This window comes from Rhipicephalus microplus, chromosome 7, assembly GCF_043290135.1.
Source record: "Rhipicephalus microplus isolate Deutch F79 chromosome 7, USDA_Rmic, whole genome shotgun sequence".
Taxonomy (NCBI): domain Eukaryota; kingdom Metazoa; phylum Arthropoda; class Arachnida; order Ixodida; family Ixodidae; genus Rhipicephalus; species Rhipicephalus microplus.
The window spans coordinates 83,000,839-83,020,637 of record NC_134706.1 but is presented as its reverse complement, the minus strand read 5'-3'; the positions used below and the strand labels follow the sequence as shown (position 1 = coordinate 83,020,637).

The 19,799-nt window shown below is 43.3% G+C and overlaps 1 protein-coding gene across 2 annotated transcripts; it reads left to right on the top strand.

The window, feature by feature from the left end:
- The first annotated feature begins 370 nt into the window (after window positions 1–370).
- On the top strand, window positions 371–19,503 carry LOC119180136 (uncharacterized). 2 transcript variants are annotated; one of them, XM_075869357.1, is made up of 5 exons: window positions 371–556; window positions 4,049–4,141; window positions 13,231–13,269; window positions 16,140–16,248; window positions 19,320–19,503. In XM_075869357.1, the coding sequence occupies exons 2-5, from the start codon at window positions 4,075–4,077 to the stop codon at window positions 19,432–19,434; spliced, it is 330 nt and encodes a 109-aa protein (XP_075725472.1). In that variant the 5' UTR covers window positions 371–556; window positions 4,049–4,074; the 3' UTR covers window positions 19,435–19,503. The 2 variants fall into 2 exon arrangements, with proteins under 2 accessions (XP_075725472.1, XP_075725473.1); XM_075869358.1 differs by lacking the exon at window positions 371–556 and adding an exon at window positions 2,128–2,177.
- The last annotated feature ends 296 nt before the right edge of the window (window positions 19,504–19,799 follow it).

The window sequence follows — 19,799 nt, the reverse complement described above, 5'->3', positions numbered from 1 at the left end:
ACCTTTGACGGACCTTTGAAGGAAAGAAGTCCGGTTATTTTGAGTGCACTGATGTGTGCAACATAAGGGAAGTTTCCTTGTCTGTGCCATTGACTACAAGTGCTGCTCCAAAGATCAGCGAAAATATTCTTCATGCATGCTAAAATTCTTCGAGCAGAACATTTCATTATGTTAAGGTCTGACCATTTGAAAATGTTAAATCACATTATTTTGAATTTTCGCTGTGCTCAGGTGTGCTTGAAAGTGTTATTGGAGACACGATCTTTAATTCTTGGATTAGTCAATCCTTAAAACACTCATTGTGAAGTTTATTTACCAGTACATCGGCCAGTATATATATATTTATATTTATATATGTACTGGTTGATGTACTGCTAAGCACCTTTCACCTTCGAAAAAATTATATATTTTTTTCAAGACTAGTACGCATTGTCGCATGAATTCATTGTGAAGGTGCGATACAGTATATATATTTTTAGAGCCAACTGAGACTGCGCACTCCACCAACCACTGACACTGGGGCTCAATAGTGCGATCACCGCAAACAAGCTTAGTGGTGAGTTCTTGTGCGCTTTTGTGACAATTTCACAATTTTTAAAGGACAGCTCCGGAGATTTTTTGACCATGTCAAGATAATGGTGTTTCTATCTTATTGAGGCACTTTTGTCACGAGCAGAATAGCTAAAATGCTCAGGAAATTCAAAAAGATATTTTAATAAGCAAAATGGTCTATTACCGAAACCAAACCGGGTGCCGTGTCTGTGTATGACGTACTATTTATTAAGAACAGGAGGTCATATACTGGTCTCGGCGGCGCGGAGTATGAAAACTGTGAAAGCCAGACCAGCGTAGCGCTGGCCAACACCACAGAGGAAGGAAGAAAGCTTTCCCGTGCTATACTCATGCCAAAAACCGCCGCCATCGCTTTGCGGCCAGCAATATAGACGCCGTAGCGGCTAAAGTAGCGATTCCATTGGCTGCATCACTTCGGTTGCCATGCCAAACATGAAGTCACATAGAGAGTGTTGCCAATAATTCTGGCAAGCAAGGTGAGCTTTTTGAGGCACTCTTTAAAATTTGTTCGCAAACAATCAGTGCATTTGTCAAGCCTGTATTTTGACATAATTGACGGAAATGTGTCAAGGAACGTACCCAGCAAATTTCATTGAGATCCATCGACCTCGAAAAATTGCCAGAGTTGGCCTTTAGGATTATCAGGTAAACTAGCACACAAGTCTCTAGAAACCTTATGAAAAATTATTTGACTGTAGGCAAATGTGATAGAGAGGAGTTGTATTTTCGAACCTAATTTTCTCGCAATGCAGGGCTGAAAATTTTACTGAAAAGCATGTCCCTCTTGCACCCATGTTGCTGTCGAGCCGAATAGATACTCTCACACCGAGACCAGTCTGTACTGGGCTGCCAAGGCAGCCACGTCTTGGTTCTATTAAACATGGCAAGCTGCAGCTCGTAGATATCTAAAAAAGACAACCACCCATTTGCAGCAGGAAAGCAGCTCTGAAGTACATCTGAGTGCAAAAAAAAAATGAAACACTGGTTAGCCCCTCTTCGGTGATGTAGTACTCATCTGACCCCTACAGCATCGCCTTTGGGTGCCAAAACAAGCAGTGCAGCAGAAAAAAAATTGTATAAGGCTATCTTCAGCCATCACAATGATTCAGAGGATTGCTGTCGGTGTGGTGTTTTCAACATGAACGCTAGGCGGTAAGTTTTTTCAAATAGAAAAAAAAAAATATGAGCCGAGTGAGAATGCGCTAGAACGCTAACAACGTGAATTCTAGAGTCATGTCCACCTCTTGCACTTAATGATCATCAAATTTATGACGCACAGCTTAGTGGGAGACAGAACCCCATTTCGTGAGGAGAGCACACTTAGCGCCTAATACCTTCCAGAGTCCCCTTTGACGAAAATGTTGTGCAAGGTTCCGCTTTCAAGTAAAGTCAAGCCGCTCACGTTGTCTTTTCGAGCAGTGTGTTGTCTCTAGTGCTTTTGAAGGCATTCACGTGTTGAAGATTACAAGTTTTTGTCTGCAAACTTTCATTAGGACGAAATATTTCTTAGCAGGTGGCTAGAAATTTGTGCGCTTGTTTCAGTGTTTTATGCACCCAAGTTTATTTGAACACAAAGAATCTGACCAGACTATAAGAATTTGCACGTAAGTGAACACAATTCGTACCATACTCTTTTACATCCTTGACGCACTTGTGGTGCAAGCTCGAACACATTCGTTTTCAGCCCATATTTTCTTCATAATATATTGGATTGTCATGTCACATTGGTGCATCATTAATTGGCTGGAAAACAAAGTCACCATTTCACCTTGCTCAAACGTAATCATTTCCGTCAGCACGAAAACACACAGATTCTGATGGTGTTATCGACAGCAACGAGAATATGTTTCTTAGCCGTCAGATTGGCGTTGCAAGAAGCATCGCTAAGCTGAGTCATGGGAAAGTGAACGTAATGAAGACAAACTTTAGACAAGAATACAGGCACCTTAACAGTGATTGATGATTATAATGTGCAGTGTAACGCCCCAAACCCGCTGTAAAATTATGAGAGACGCCGTAGTGGAGGGCTCCGAAAGTTTCGACCACCTGGGGTTCTTTACTGTGACCAAATTTTTGCACACGGGCCTACAACAATTACACCTCCATCGGTAATGCAGCCGCCGCAGCCGGGATTTGATCCCGCGACCTGCGGGTCAGCAGCCGAGTACCATAGCCACTAGACCACCGCAGCGGCGCGCACCTCAACTGTGGTGCGACGATTGCCAACACAGATGCCTTCGTTAGAGCCAGTGCTTTTTCGCTAAATCCAATGCTTCCGAACTTGCCTCGACGAATCATCGTTCCCAACACGAATTTTGCGCCAACCCGAACCTTTCGAAGCATAAGCAAAACCTGCTGAAAAATCCGCTCCTGCAATTCGCTCTTGCTTCCCGTCGTCTTCAAGAGTTTGACAGACCCCAGTCACAAAACAACGTAACGTAGCAGAAGAAAGTGCCCGACCAATCCACTAAATCCCTTATCGCGTTTCGATGCGAGAACATACAGTAAAATAAGAATTGACACCTGTGGCCAAAAGTGGCAGCTATACGCAGCTTCACGCCGGCCTTAAGATGACAACAACTCACTCACTGCTTTTAAGGAAACGCGTATCTAGTTGTCTACTACAATACCTTTTCTAGAGCATTACATGCCTACGTGTCTTTGCGACTGCAGTATTCGTCTTTATCCCTTCGTGTGCCAATGTCGGGCCGGATCTGGCATGAACCAGAGTCGAGAGAAGCGCATGCACATTGCGTCGACGCGATGGCAACGTTGTCACACAACGTGCTCACGACCATTTAAGGTAATGAAGTACGGACAGCAGCAGGCGACGTGATAAAATGTTTGCGACAGCGTGCCCTGTGAGCGTCGGGGTGTTCGCTTGCTGTCGTTTTACGTTCCTGTTTATGGGAAGGCGTTAGACAAGAGCGGTGCACAACCCGCCCAAGATGGTCGGCGAACTCATCAGTGATGTCACAACTGCTGTGTAGACTCTAGAGATATAGACAAAACAATATAATCTCTCAACACTGTGAGCTATAGCTATTCCGTGGCGCATGCATTGGCGACAGACGACCTGTGCTTGATGATCAGAGTGGCGATCAGAGCCACTCTTGTATTACATATCACATGCAGGACATCAAATCCGTGTGATTTCTTTGTTCACACTGCTGACTGGCTTGCTTTTAAACAGTATCTTCAAAGGTTTCCAAAGCCGTTTTGCTTGAGAGAAAAAGAATTGTTGGATGATTTCTCACAGAAAAAAAAGTGCAGTAATATAAGAGTTTAAAGATGTTCCCACCAAAACTAAGAACCATATAGATGTCCATCGAAATAACTCAGGAAGCATGTTTTTTTTTTCATGCTAAAGTTGCTTCTCAAGACGTTGCACCTACAGAGTCTTGAATTATTACATCAAAAACTATGAAAATAAGGTATATTTGTTTGAGCCATGCCTCGTTTTTTTATTTTCCAGATTCATATCTGTTCCTGAAATCCAGAATGATGAAAATTACTATAATTGCAGTAATTTTGCTACAGGCATCTATCAACCATTGTATACCTAGAGGTCAGTGAAATATGTATTTTCTTGTGTTTCGGAAATAAATTGACCTAATTATTTCTCTTCTGCAAGAGCACTATACTTTGATGACAACAATCATTAGTATTGGTACAAAGAAGGCAACGATTGCTTGGCCGGCTCTATAACAATAACTTATATTGCGTTCAAGTGGTAGTGCGCAAACATTATTACCGCAATATGAAACAGATACGCTATCCCAGTGCGCACTCCAGATGAATATGTATACTATTTTGACTAGTGTCATGTGCCCAGTACAGCTAAAACACTATTTGTGCATTTACTAAACGTAACCTGTTATGTTGTTTCCCATCACTGTAGTGAATTCTGGCAGACACTCGTCGTCTCGAACCGCGCTCCAGAAGCCCTCGTGGCTGCCTCGTCTTCACATAGAGAGCTTTTTTTCGCAAGTTGCGTCGCCGCTGATTTCTACTTCTTTCGCACCCCACGCCACCTGCCCTCCGCTCTTCAATTTTGGTTTCGGATTGCCGCTTCATGTCCTTCATGCTTACACATAACCAATAAAACATGACTTGTGTGTTTTTTCGTCACACTATCCTCCTACTGAAGAAAGTTGTTTCGGGGAAACAACTTTATACAAGCGTAGAAGGCATAAGGCACACAAAAACAAAAAAAAACGTCAGAAGTAACAGGTGTTGTGTCTAGTGCGTCAGAAAATACAGCGCTTAGCATGGTAAACAAGTATTACTGCCACTCAACGCTGCTCAGTGGAGAGTTCAAGCGCGGCTGAGGTAGTCGGCACCTATGTTGTCGGCACCCTTAATTTAGTCGACTGTAAAATAGTGTTCATTGATTAAAAGGCTCGAGCGGAGTACTCGGCTATTGATTGGCCAATCAGAATTTATGTAGGCGAGAGCTTGGTGGTGAGTTTGTAGCACAAAATGCTTGCCAAAAAGGTAAACGTGGAACTTTTGAATGGCCCATACAAGCGTCAGTGCTTCCCTTTCAACAGTTGAGTACCGGGCTTCGCGTGGTAACCGTTTACGGCTGGCGTAGGTCACTGGATGCAGCACACCTGCATGCCGTTGCACTAAAACAGCTCCAATGCTAGTTGAAGAGGCGTGTCTTCGAAGTGTGAAAGGCTTTTGTAAGGCTGGTTCTCGTGATACTGGACTGCACGATAAGAGGTGTCACAGCGTTTCGAAAGCCTGTAGGTGATAATCATCCCAAGTGACCTTGTTGGGCGCCCTCTTCCTAGTAAGTTAAGTCAATAGGAGTCACGTCGGCGTAATTGAGCACGAAGTCTCTGTAGTTCACGGTGTGGCTTAGAAACGACCAAACTTCCTTCTTTGTTTGTGGCCTCTTCGCGGCCTGGATCTTGTCTAACCTCTCTATCTGAGGTCGAAGGAGGGTATGGCCCACAATGTGACCACAACATTTTGCGGATCTGAAGCCGACCTCAGTTTTGGAGGGTTTATTTGTCAATAGTGCATCTTTTACATGCTAGAGAAACTGCGTAATCGTTGCGATGTGTTCATCCCAGGTTTGTGTGGGGACTAGCACATCATAAAATAATAATATATACCAGGTATGCCCTCGGCCCCTATTCTCATGAGGCGAATGAACACTGAAGGTGCAGTCTTGATGCCGAAAGGCATGAACCGAAACGTTTAAAAGCCTGACGAAGACTGATTTCATGGTTTGCGAAATCCTTTCAATTTGGCCACGTGCCGGACGACTGGAAGATCGCCAGACTCAAGCCACTCCACAAAACCGGAAAGAAGCAGCACATAAAAAATTACCGACCTATTTCATTAACTTCAACTGCATGCAAAATGTTGGAACACATCATTTACAAACATATTTTGGAATTTCTCGAAAAACATAAATTTGTAACATTTAAGCAGCATGGATTCCGCAAAGGCTATTCAACAATAAGCCAATTGGTACAAAGAGTACATGACATTGCAATATAAACAGCGAAAAACAGACAGACGCTATATTCACAGACTTTTCGAAAGCTTTCGATAAAGTCTCTCATCAGAAATTACTGCATAGATTAGACATAATTCTTAAAAATCCTGGACTGAATATTTGGATTTCAGATCACCCTATTGGGCGTAGACAATTTGCTGCCTTTCAGAATCAGGACTCTTAAAAACTTTCCATTGACTCTGGCGTTCCCCAGGGTTCGGTTCTTGGGCCTCTCTGCTTTTTGCTGTATATAAATGGCCTTGCAAGAGATCTACTTGTTAAGAATAAACTTTATGCCAACGACTGTATCTTATACTCCGAAATAGATAGTCCTAGTGATAAAATCTAACTAAAGTATGCTTAGGAAGGTTGTTGCTTGGTGCAAATATTGGCAGATGTTAGTCAAGTTCGAGGAAACTGTTTTGATGTGCATTACTCGCAAAAAGAATACGCACAGTTTCAATTACACAGCTAACAATGTTTCTCTATGCGAGGTAACCGAATTGAGGTACCTGGCCTGTGAATACCTAACAACCTGAAATAGAATCTACAAATCGATAAAGTAACCCACAACTCCTGCCATAAATTGTTTTTTCTTATGAGGGCGTTAAAACTGTCTACAAGTTCCGTACACTCATTAGCATATAAAACAATTATACTTCCAGTCCTTCACTATGCCGCCATTATTTGGGACCCCTATAAGCAAACTAACATTGAAAAACTCGAGCGGGTGCAGCGCAAGGCAGTTCGCTTCCTTTTTAATAACTTCACCGGTACCTCTGCAACTGAACTTCTAAAACAAGTCAACTTGCCTGCGCTTACAGATCGCAATCGTGCTTCTTGACTGAAATTTTTATTTCAAATTATAAATAAACAGTACAATATAAACATATCTGATATAATTACTTTTTCTTCTGGTTATGCCACAAGACAGAGGCATTGCCTAACAATTACTTCATTCAGCGTAAAAAACAATTGTTTCGAATTTTCTTTTTTTCTTCAAGAACGGTGACTGAATGGAATAACCTGACTAATACCCAAGTTAGAAAACCTTCACTGTGTTCACTTGCTGAAAACATCTGTTATATATTTTCTAATATGACCTCCTTCATAATGTGTATTTATTTTTGCCGAGTTTTGTATAGGGCCTGTCTTTGTACGCGCAATAGCCTAAAACAATGTATTCGTTCGCCTAACATGTATTTGTTCTACCCTGTTTTGATTTGTTGCCTGCATTCGTTCGATAATATGCTTTATTTCTACCCTACTAAAACCCCCTATGGGGATCGCAGTATCTGTAAATAAAAAAAATGCGGTTAGGTCCTCTGATGATTCGTGCATTGGCAGCTGCCCATAGCCTCTCGTAAAATCAAACTTCGAAAAGTATCGGCTTTGACCCAGCTTAGAAACCATCATTTCTATTTGAGGGATTGGTTCAATGCCAGTTACTACAATTCGATTGAGCTGCCTGAAGTCAATACGATGTCCTGTATTCCCGTCTGTCTTCTTACGGCTACGATCGGCGCTTGATACGAAAACTCTGAGGGCTAAATGGTGCCTTGTGTTAGCATGTACTGTATTCTTTTACAGTGAAAGCTGTGATGTGATCACAACTCGCGTCACGCGCAGTTGCATGTTGTCCGCCACCGCCGCCGCAGCTGGTGTCCATAACCACATCGCGCGAAATTAGAAAACAAAAAACTTGAACCATTGACACAGTGGGGCTTCAACCCGGGTCCGCTAAGTGACAGCTCATTGTTCAACAACTGCGTTACCCCGGTGTTTATAATTTGTTATCAAACTTGCTTTAGGCAGGCATGACATAGCACTAATGGCACAGTGTGGCTCCAACCTGGGTCCGCTGGGTGCCAGCCCAGTATTATACCGCTGAGCTACTCCTGAGCTTCTGATCTGTTCTCAAACGGGCTTTGGGCAGGCATGATGCCGGAAAGCGATCGCGTTAATACGACTTATAAAGCGTTTACAACAGCGAAAGAACAACCAGTCATCGCACAATGCAATTAGCGTAACGAGTGGGCTGCCTAATGCTCCCATTCATTACAAAAGCTTGTTCTTGTTTTCATATTAACTATGGCGCATACCTATTTCAGCCATAATTCCTCATCGTCGTGAGCCACTGCAAGAACAATTGGCACAAAATTTCTAGCAAGTGTTTAGCGGAAGCCACGCTTATCAGAAGATTGACAAAAAAATAGCATTGCGAATGCCGGCCTACTACCCAAAAGTTTATTATCAATGCCCTAGTGCGTACCAAGGAAGTGTGCTTGTAATAGTTACCCAATGATTGCTTTGAAAATGCTCTTAAAGGCTGCTCTTCTAGCTTTCGCTGTGACTGTGCTGCGCACTCCGCGCAGGCCTGCTGTTTTTTCGACAGCTTCTTGGATGAACGTACCTTCAACGGTGTGTCAAAGGCAAAGCGTGACTTGCACTTGACAAGAGCCGTCTTGCCCGGTACACCAAAAAACACGTTATGAAACTCTTTCAGAAGTTCCTTAATTTACCCTGTCTGCGGCCCGTTCAAGGCAGTCGATACTAATACATTTCTGTATATTTCCCGTTGTTGCAGAGCAACAAAAAGAACATTTTGCTCGTGCGCAGTGTCTGGCTGTGCAGTAACAGCAGCGTGTTGAACTTCATTCCTCGTTTTCTATAGAAGGTATTGAGAAATAACTTTCTCCGAGCTCCGAGATCTATTACATAGTCATAGTCATTTTGTTTTTCGACGACCGTGAAGGGTCCTTCTCATGTCAATAATAGCTTTTTTATCTGATCGTGGCAGTATTATTACCTCATCTCCGGGCGACAGCTGACAAGCTTTCACTTTCTTGTCGTAATACTTATTTTGCGTGATCTTGGCCTTGAGGAGTTCTTCATGGGCCACCTTGCATGTGTTCTGCAGTTGCTCCTGGCGATCGATAACATTCCCATGTATTGTTTTCGTGTCGGAATTGATGTTCACCCCTGTCCTCAGTTTCTTATGAATTGGCATTGGGCTACGTACAAATCTACCATAGAGGAGATCAAATGGGGAGAATTCATTGCTCGTTTTCGGAACTTCCCGGTAAGCAAAAAGCAGGGAAGCCAAATACCGGTCCCAGAGTTGAAGCCGTTTTCGACACATGCAGCGAATCATTTGTTTGAGGGTGCCGTTAAATCTCTCCACAAGACCGTTAGCCATGGGGTGATATGGCGTTGTGGTTAGTTGCCGAAACGAAAGTAGTCGACCATTTATCGCATTAGAATCAAAGTGAAAGATATTCTTCGGTCGCTGACTATCTTTCGTTGCACTCCAACACGGGAGGACATCTGTACTAGCACTTCCGCTATGCGCTCCATCTCGATGCTCGGTAGGGCCAAGGAATCCGGATAATGCGTAGGAAAGTCTACCATGGTTAAGACATACTTGTTCACTTTGGATGACGTTGGGGACAGAGCGCCGATAATATCGATAGCGACCTGGTGAAAAGGTGTGTCGATAATAGGCATATTCTCTAACGGAACTCTTCCGACGAGGTGTTTCGGCATGGTCCACTGACATATGTCGCATGACTTAACAAACCGTATGACATGCGGTACACCCAGCCAACATAACTCTGTAAGGACACGGTCTGTGTCCTCTTTTGCCCTGGCAACCCGCCAGAAGGCCTTCATAAGCTATCCTCATCTAGGTGTTCCGGAGGGCCTTGGGGACTACAAGTTGTTCCATGTCTCACCTTTCTGCCATGTGGTGGCTCCGGAAAAGCAGGTTGTGTATCAGTACAAACTCAACAACTGCCGACTTCTTCGATATGACTTTCTTCCCCAATGCGGCAACGCAGGTTTTTAACGTGTGATCTGTGTGCTGTAATTTCTGCAGCCCTTTCCTAGTGGTTGGATCTAGTGGTTGGGTCAAAGGAACATGCAATGCTTTGTCCTTTTTTCTTTCGTTCTTTGCACCTACCATCGCATCATCTTGCAGTTCTCTATCCGATGAGGTTGCGTCTTCAAGTTGTTATACAAGGCCAAGTGGATCATAGTGAACCATGCTTTTTCATTATCGTGCTGGCTTCTGTACTTGGTGCGTCTCTGACGATACACTTCAATGTTACCCAGCACAACGTCATATAACGGATTCTTCATACAAACAGCAAGTACTCCGCCCTTGAAAAGCGGAAAATGAAGGTACAACTTTAGTTCGGGCAAGTCTTGCGCGGACTGGTCTAATAGACGAATGGTACGGGTGTTACCCGTTAGCAGGCACTCAGGAACCAGTGACTGTTTCACCACGACGGTGTTCCATCTGGTATCCCGTAATATGGTCACAAGCTTTTCCTCCAGATAGCCCTTTACTGTTGGCATCTGCTTTGACCCGTTGTCGCAACTTGCGTTGCTCTGAGTCGTCTCGGGTATGTTTTAAAGGGGGTTCTGCTCTAGCTTGTCTGGCCCACCATTATTGATTTGACATGTTGCGCCTCTTGTGCTGCCAAGACAGAGCATGAGGCCTGTCATCACTGTAGAGAGTTCGAGGGTTCAACTACCAGGTATGGGCCCAGTCTTCTTGCAAATCCTGCACGAAATCGGCTTTGGCGCTCGAGATTTCGTCCAGTAATCAGAAGCTCGATGTCCCGGCTTGTTGCAGAGAAAATAGAGCGGCTTTCTTTTGTTTTCGCTTGCAGTGTTCACTTTAGGTGCAGTCATCAGTTTTCCCTTTTGATTCTTTTCTCGAGCGTGATTGACAATTCCTTCCGTTTCAAAATATTGATCTGCCGTCGTTGCCAACATGTCCAAGGTATCGCACCCTCGTTACTTCAGGAAGACAGCCAACCTCTCGTCGCACCATCTGAGGAACTGCTCGGACACCATTTTGTTTCACGGCTCGTCATAGGTTTTGGGTGTCTGCTCCAGCTCTTGCCAGTGGTCGAAATATCCACAGAGACATCAGCGAACTGTCCACCGGGTTCAGCATTCTCAGGCATGGCATCCCTGAACATCATGCGGTATCCCTCCTGTGTGTAGCGGAACCACTGGAGGAGCGTCTGTTTGAGCTTTGCGTAGTCTGTAGAGTCTTCTGCAGACATCCATTCTACACTGCTCAATGCTTCTCCCGTTAGGCACAAGCCCAGTGACAGGGCCCACTTGTACATTGGGCAGCCTTCGCTCGTGGCAACCCTTTCGAACCTCTGGATGTACGCATACAGTTCGTCCCTACCCTCATTATAGGGAAGAATCATTTTGTGTAGGCTGCGGACACTCTGACCAGCGCCCATAGCTATCATCTACAGAAGTTGTGTTCGGAAACTGCGCCTCTGCGACGCGACGTCGCTCCGAGCTAACTCACACTCATGATCCTCCTGCGCTGCCAGTCGTGCCTCCTCTCAATCCATCGCGCTCTGTGCCCTTATTTCTTTTTTGTCTCTGCACACCCATGCCAATAACGCCTCTTCAATGAGCCTGAGTCCCTTCCCTAGCTCAACTAGCTCCTTTTCTTCTTCATTTTCTTCTGCTGCAATCAAACAACGTGAGGCTCTCAGATTTAGTGAGATAGCTTTTTCCTGTTTGGTCGACGCCAGCAATAATTGTACTGTACACAATGGAAGGACTATGGTTCGTCAACGCTTATTGTTCGTGCCTTGTGAAGAGAAATACACTCTAAGACGACGCTGTAATAACACACACGTTGTTTATGAGAGAACACGGAAAATAAACATCGAAAACACTCTGAGATACAAAGGTACTTGCATTATACAACAGACAGAACTAAGCTTGATTTAAAAAAGGAATAATTAGAGTTCAAGTAAGAATGTGCGAAAACCTGAGGACAACGTCCCACCGCAACGGTCTAGTGGCTAAGGTACTCGGCTGCTGACCCGGGATTGAATCCCGGCTGCAGTGGCTGCATTTCCGATGGAGGCAGAAATGCTGTAGGCTCGTGTGCTCATATTTGGGTGCATGTTAAAGAACCCTAGGTGGTCAAAATTTCCGGAGCCCTCCACTACGGCGTCTCTCATAATGCAATGGTGGCTTTTGGACGTTAACCCTCACATATCAATCAATCAATCAATCAACCTGAGGACAAGATGGGCGGTATGGCAGACGCTGATGAGGTGCAGGGCCGGACGCAGGGGAAAGGCGCTATGGAATCCGTTCACGTGTCGACGTGTGGCGCTCTCGGGACGACAGCGCTTGACGACGTGGGTGGGACTACAGAGCAGTCACCCGCATCGGTGACGCAATGTCCATGCGGAAAAATCGCCAGGCTGTCCAGCGAACAGCTTGCGTCGAGACGTGATGCTTGGCGCACATGTGACCATTAGCCAGGCCACGTCGTCGTGTGCCGAACGGCTGACTTGGGAGACGCCTGGCCGAGATCCTCGATCTCTCAGGAAAAGAACAGCAGGTCAGGCCGTGCCTCGAGATGCAGTACTCGTGCCGGCAACGCCGCCCCAGCTGATGGCTGGGCGGCAGCAGCGTGGACCGCCACGTTCTCAGGCTGAACCCTAGATCGCCTGCGTCCAACGCTTCGGTCCACGATCTTCCGTCTGCGGCTGCTTCGGCTCATCCCCAGCCATGCAGTGTACCGCCACGTAATGTCAACACGTGGCCCAATTGTGGCACGCCACCTACATGTGCCACAACAGGTCAACAGCTGATCGTCTGATCTCACGCGCACAGTTGGCTCAAAATCACACGCGCCTTGCCACGAACTTTCGTCGTTGTCGTCGTTTCTCTGAACTCATCACACCTGTCTATATTGTAGAAGGAAACGCTTGTTCCCTAGTTTACTTCAATATCTTTTGAAAACACACAAATAGCAAACGCTTTTCAGTCTCTTTATCCTAGCGCGAGTAAGGTAAGTATAGAACTACCTGTTGCTCTTTTAGGTGAAATTCTTTTTTGTACAGTTATGCATTGCTCATTCCTGTGCTTAAGCCGTTCACTAGAAAGATTTGTACTTCACGCTAAGTAGCTTATACATTTCCTTTTTACTAGCAAGGCCTCATAGTTTCCAGATTGCCAGACGTAGTATCAATTTTGTAGGTATGCTTTGCTTGGTTAAGTAAGGTTGCTTTCAGGACAATCTCATATCACTAATTGTGTTTGGACAACCTCATATCACCAATTGTTTGTTCTGTCTACAATAGACTTCAAAGATTGCATACCCGGACCTACGCAAACCTATGGTAAGAAAGCCTTCTCTTCTAATGTTTCAAGGTAGCTCAATTGCTTTCTTTGTTGCAATGTGTATTTCTTGTTGTAGTGCATAAGATATGTTGTGCAAAATAAGATAAATCAGGCCAGCAAGTAGAAACGTTAAATTGAAATTCTAAAGCACATAAAAAATGTGAGAACTGTCCTGGTATAAGGTTTTTACTGTTTTATCAGTCCCCCAGGACGTAGGACGAGTGACAAGAAACTGCTCATTCTGTTGTCCCTGTTTTCAATGGTAACGTGATTTGACGCCTTTACATTGGCTGTGTGAAACACACAGATACCGGAGGTAACAATACAACAATTACGTCCCCGTAAATCAATTATTTTTTGTTGTATTCGTTCGAAACATATAATATAATGGTGATTTTGTTGCTGTCTTCTTTTGTCTTCATTTTGGACATGATGTTTTAGTATTATGGCTTATATGATATGTAAACCAATTTCAGTCCTCGCAAAAAAATGAATGTATTCTAGTGAACACTGCGTTGAAAAACATTGAATTCTGGGGAACTAAAGTTACTTGAGCTAGACCGAGCTGACTCGGCGTTAAATATGGAAGCGCAGAATAACGTCTTCACAATATGCGCCTTCGTATTCACGTTTGAATTCATTGCGCCTCCACTAGAAGCGTTCCTTCCAACTAAAAGATTTTTTTCATTCCCACTTCACGAGCGCAGAGTAGTTAGGCATGGTGAAAAGCCGGAAGAGTGTTCACATTTACCTGCTTTGTTTTAGTTTTTAGAGGCTTATCAAAGGCATTGCGTGATGTTCCACCATTAGAAAAAAACACCTGACCCATTACGAAACATTACACCAAAGAATTATATGCTTCCAGGCTATATAATTTAGAGAATAAAAAGGGCATTCTGTCATGCTAAGTATAAAGGGCGCAAAAGAGAAAGTGCATTAAAAGATAGCTTCCCGCTAACAGAGACCAAACTTCTGAATTTCTAATAACGCGCCTGATACTCTACTAACTGATCCACAACGGTAGCTATTTCCCCATTCACTTTATCGGGTACACATGTGCTTTTAAACGTGGGAGTGTCAGTCAGCACGGCTAGTAGCCATGACGGTGAGTGTGGAGCACTCTTTTCTTAGTTGTTCACATCACGTATCACAATATCTTATTACGATTTGATCTCAGACATAAACAGCCGCGTTCAGAATTCAAATTAAGTACTAACGTAATCTCCTGTGACTTTAATAGATTCCTCAATGAAGCCTAAGCGGTGTGCCATGTTGCCACTGCGTTCTGTATATTTCGTCAACGGATGAGATTGGCTTATTACAACAAAAGCGCTTATGCGATCACAACAAGAGTCACGTGCATTGTATACTTGTCCACCTCTGCCACCACCACCGGTGTCCGTAACCCTTATCACACGAAATAATGAAAAAAACTAAATAACTAAGAAACACAAAGGATGCAATAGGGTTCGAACACAGGTCCCCTGCGTTTCAGCCCAGTATTCTACCCCAGCGCCACCTCGAGGTTTCAAACTCCATTGCAAACTGACCGAAGACAGGCTTGATGTCCGAAAAGCAATCCCGTTTAATATGAGTAACAAAGTGTTTTAGTACAGCACAGAAACAACCAGCAGTAGCACAATGCGAATTGAGGTACTAGTTGGTTGTGGAATGCCTCAGCTTATTATAAACGCTTCTGACATAATTCTTCATTGTCGTAAGCCACCGCATCAAATGATTGCACAAAATGGCTTGAAAGTGTGCAGCGGGTAGCAAGCTTCCCCAAATAATTGAAAAGTATAGCATAGCGAGTGCTTGTGTAATAAACAAAATTTACAAATACTTACGGCGCAGTGGGCGCCCTGCGAGTGTGCTTGTAGCAGTTACTCGAAATGTGTTTAAAAATGGCTCTGAAATGCCGCTCTTCGGCTTTTCACTGTGACTGCACTGCGCTTTCCATGAAAGCTGCGCGTTTTTTTTTTGTTGTTGTAAGATACATCACACGCTTCAGTCTCGTAGCCTAACTGCCCAGTCATTATTATATAGAGGCATTATTATCAGTGGGCTGTCGCCGATAGGGTAGGTATTTCCCCTCTTGGCGAAAACTTACCGGCTTCAATGATGCAGGCCATAGAAATGATTGCATTTTCGAGTACTAAATTCTAGGGAAAGACTTGGAGAACACCAAAGAAAGTTATGGATTTGAAGGGTATGTGGAGTGTTACAAAGGACATAGTTTTGGGCACGACAATAATAGACACAAGAATCCTGCAATGTTGATCAAACATTAAAGAGGGGCAGCTGGCATTTTATTTAAAATTTGAAGAGAAAGCTAGACATGTGCTGGTCACGCAACATTTGGACGATCATCGTTTAGAGCGACGGAATGGCAACGGAGAGCTTCGAAGGAGACCCGGGAAATACAGAAGGTCATATAGGGTTATCAATCAAAGAAAGATGTCGTCGCAAAACACTTATTAGCTCTCACTGGATAAGGTACAGTGAATATGATTGGGAGAAGTTTTGGTGCTGATTTGAACACCAAATAGCGTGACGATTACGAATTTCATAATAACTATTACCAGGGTTGTTAATAGGGACATCAAATGACGATAAAGGTAGATGTTTGGTTGGAGAGCGAATTAATCGGTAAGATAGCTAGAGCTTTCCAGGCAGCGCCTTATGAATGGCCCTAGAATATACGAGATAACGTAATTTTTCGCCACGCATGTGTCGCAGATGATTTTACCAGAAATAACTACTCGACAAAATTTCTGATTTGTGGCTAAAGGGGAGCTGTTCAATATGCATCCAGTAAACAGTGGTACACTTTTGTAGCAACTGGGGACATTTGTTTGATCCTTCGTAGTTAACTGCACCAATGGAAGCATAACAGTACAGCACGGAAGGATTGAAGGCACGCCACCGCCGGTTTGTCAAGGGCTCTATTGTTGGAATGGAACCTTGACACCGATCGGGTAAGAATGTTTTGTTCTGGCTGTTAGCTAATAGTAGTAATCACTGCCAAATAAATAGATCTAGCCGAATATTTTGAAACTGCAGTGGGCCAGTCACTCAATATTCAAAATTACTTTCTGAAATATGCCAATGTAAGATAGATGGCGATCAGTTCTTTGACAAAGAATATCTGTTGTGAAGCATTACCGAGCGTGCAGTGAATAACCCGCTCCTGACCAAATTTATCGAACGTGGGGACGTTCCACTACTCATAAGATGTCTTTGAAATTTTCAATTATGAACCAAGTGTCATAAAATTTTTATGACAAGTTCAAGAAGATCTGTGCTTCCTACAGTGTAACTGCTTCGTCATTCCTAGTGAAGTACACCTTATGTGTTAGACATTCTATTACACAATGTGTTTAACATATTGCGTGCGTATTCAACTGATGCTGCCCGTGTTTAGCTTATAAGATAACCAGCCCAAAGCAGGTCTACTCGTACTTGTGGCACAATAGTATTCCATAATACTGTGTGTCTTTGCAACGTATTTGCACAGATTTGGTTCATTTTTTATCAGTGACTGCGACTAGACGCTTTCTTGAACCTGTACTGAATAAATCTCAGATATATGCACAGCTCGCAGTCACTGCATACTTTATTTACTGCCATTATACAGGCTCCTCCTTAAAACATTTGGCTGTATGTGTTTCACATGAGGAACTGCTCTTACACTTAGTGTTTGCAATAGCGGTATCATCAGAAAGAACCTTTACTTAATTTATCAAGATGTAACATGGTGCCTCTGTTGTCGTAAACATAGTATTACATTACTGTATTGGTAAATCGAATGAGCTATGGTCAGTATTGATGAGAATTTCGCTACACAGATAATGTACGCCACGGCATAGGCGACAAAATGGCATCGTGATGCTGCGGGGTTTATTCATTACTGTACCCAAATATTGGTCGCATGATACATTTTCCTGAAAAGCAGTGCTATAAAGCATTTACAGTATAGGCATTACATTATTCTAATGTGTATCCTCATAAGAAAGGCGCTGTTGACGTAATACATCAGTCGTGAAGCTTTTTCTATCCAAATTATGTGATATCGAGCTGAATGTGTCTGTATTCTACGGCAAACATGCGAGAGATGAGATCGAGATGTAGAAATCTCCGTAACTCAATACGTGAACACAATGGTAGGTCACGAATGAAATAAAATTTATGCCTTGCATGCACCTCAGCCATTCCTTCTGGTGGAATTCCTCAATGGCCATGAGGAACAACAAGTGACGTGACGCTCATACTTGAACGTTTACCGTGCTTACACACCTAGACTAAGTTGGCCACCGGTCAGATAGTGTTGCTTTCGTAAGCGTACCACTGGGCGTGTTTTGCGGCAACTAATGGCAGTAATTGCATAACATTTCCTAAAATACGCACTTCTCACGTTATTTCTTAAATGTGCTTAAACACATGAACGACAAGTACACATTGCAGAAATTTAGGCTCTTTAAGCCGGTTACAAAATACTTGAACATTTGGCGTTTGCAAGTGTGGTAAAAAAACTATCGTCTACATAAACGAGTGCGTTCCACAGCAATGGGATTAATGTGACCTGCCACCTCTGGTCCACTAAAAATGATGAAGACAACATACGAATGGCAAACACCGCTTAAGGTTCCTAGGCAGATGTAACCATACATAGAGAAAAGCTTTAATAAACCACTGGGATTAGCACAGTGTTAAGCAACGTGACTACTCGTTTCAGTTCGATGGAGGATCTGTATGCAGTACTTCAGATGTACGTATACCTATGTACGGTTAGAAAACGGGAAAGGAAGCAAAACGAGTCAGAAAAATATAGAGATTTACACCAGTTTAACATACCTCGTATTCTATCCTGCACAATGGGAGAAGAAGGAGGGATTTTAAAAAGAGTTGAGAAAGAGAGGAAAGCGATGGAGCACACACGCACTCACATAATGTCACATTGTGGCGCGACTGACATTTACAGCCACTAATGCAAGTAAGTTGCCCTTAGAAATCGAAGCAATGCCTCGGTTGCTTGAACGGGAAAGCAAAAGGTTCCCGCTAGATTGCAAGTGATTTCGCAGCAACCTTTCCTTTCTCCAAAAGAATTGCTTTTAAAAATGTCCTGTAGATCAGTGCACCAAACTGTTGGTCGACGCAAAATAAACAACGCCTGTGCAAGTACAATTTCCGACAGTATACGGCGTCCTTGAAGGTAACAATAAAGTGCAAAGGTATTGTTGTTGGAGCGTCTCACCTGCATAACCACTCCATTTACACAATGGGTGCATGCGCCTCCCAGGACTTTCTTCGCTCTAAGTTTTTCTTTCGTTTTGTCACCTTGAAGATTTAGGCGCATTTTCACAAGGGCCATAGTGAACATACTTGATAACGTGAATTTTATTACAATGCTTGTTAATAGAGGAAGAAATCAAATAAGAGCAAAATGAATGTTACGTACATTAAAGAAAGCAAAAAAAGGAAGATGATACGACAAACCACATTTCAAAAGACTCTAAAAAGAAGAAGTGGTTCAAAGATTTGAATTCATCTGGTGGTCTCAGTAGCAGAGTATCCTTTCAGTTACCTGCATGAATTGATGTAGCACTGACAGAATAGCACTGTGGTCCGCACCCAACTGACTCGCTCCACACGATAAAATGGCGGTTGTATTAACTGCAAATTCAATCATATCAATCGGCCCCTCAAGAAATATTGGGCGGAGTGAGGCTAAGCGGTGGCATGTGAGAAAGAAGTGATCAATTGTTTTCGGTTCATTTCAAACTGCACGAAGGTTAGTTAAAGAAAATCTAGATTTATGAAGCTATTAATTTAACTGAGGAACTGCACAGCGAAAGTTTGTGAGTTTCACTTAACGTTGACTTCATGTTAATCAGTTTGCTCTACCACGCTTCTTTCTTGTTAATTACCACAGCTTCGACACTCAATATACGTAGGATCAGCCATTATTAGTCGCACCAATATAAATATAAGCATTCGCTGAAATGATTTCTATAAAAACTCTTTTAAACTTTGGCTTTTTATGTTTCAGATGTCCGTTACCAAAGCCTGTTCAAAGTGATGCGTTCCCTCTCGTTCCTAACAATGAATCATGGCCTCTGTGCTGTTATTATAGGCGTGAATGCGACTTGTACAAGTGGAAGTGAAGAAATACGCTTGGTTGGTGTACGTTAATCGTAACGGCAAAAAATAAATACCATGCATGCTACAAAATATCTTCCCAGCTTCTGCTTCATTTCTTTCTTTCTCTCATAAATAGTACATTTGGTGGTTCTGAAGGCCACGTTCATTAGGTGCATCTTGAGAATTGAAAATATAAGGTTGGATTAACAAGATAAGTCTAGATATGCAGTGCCTCAAAAGGAGCACGTAATTGAAGCAAATAATAAATTTTACAGGTTTCCACTTTAGTATATTCTCACGTTATCTTACGTTGAAAAAATCGGAGGCAAAACTTTTCACTCAAAAGGGAATTATTCTGCAAGTGTTACCTGGCAAACCACTGCGAGTA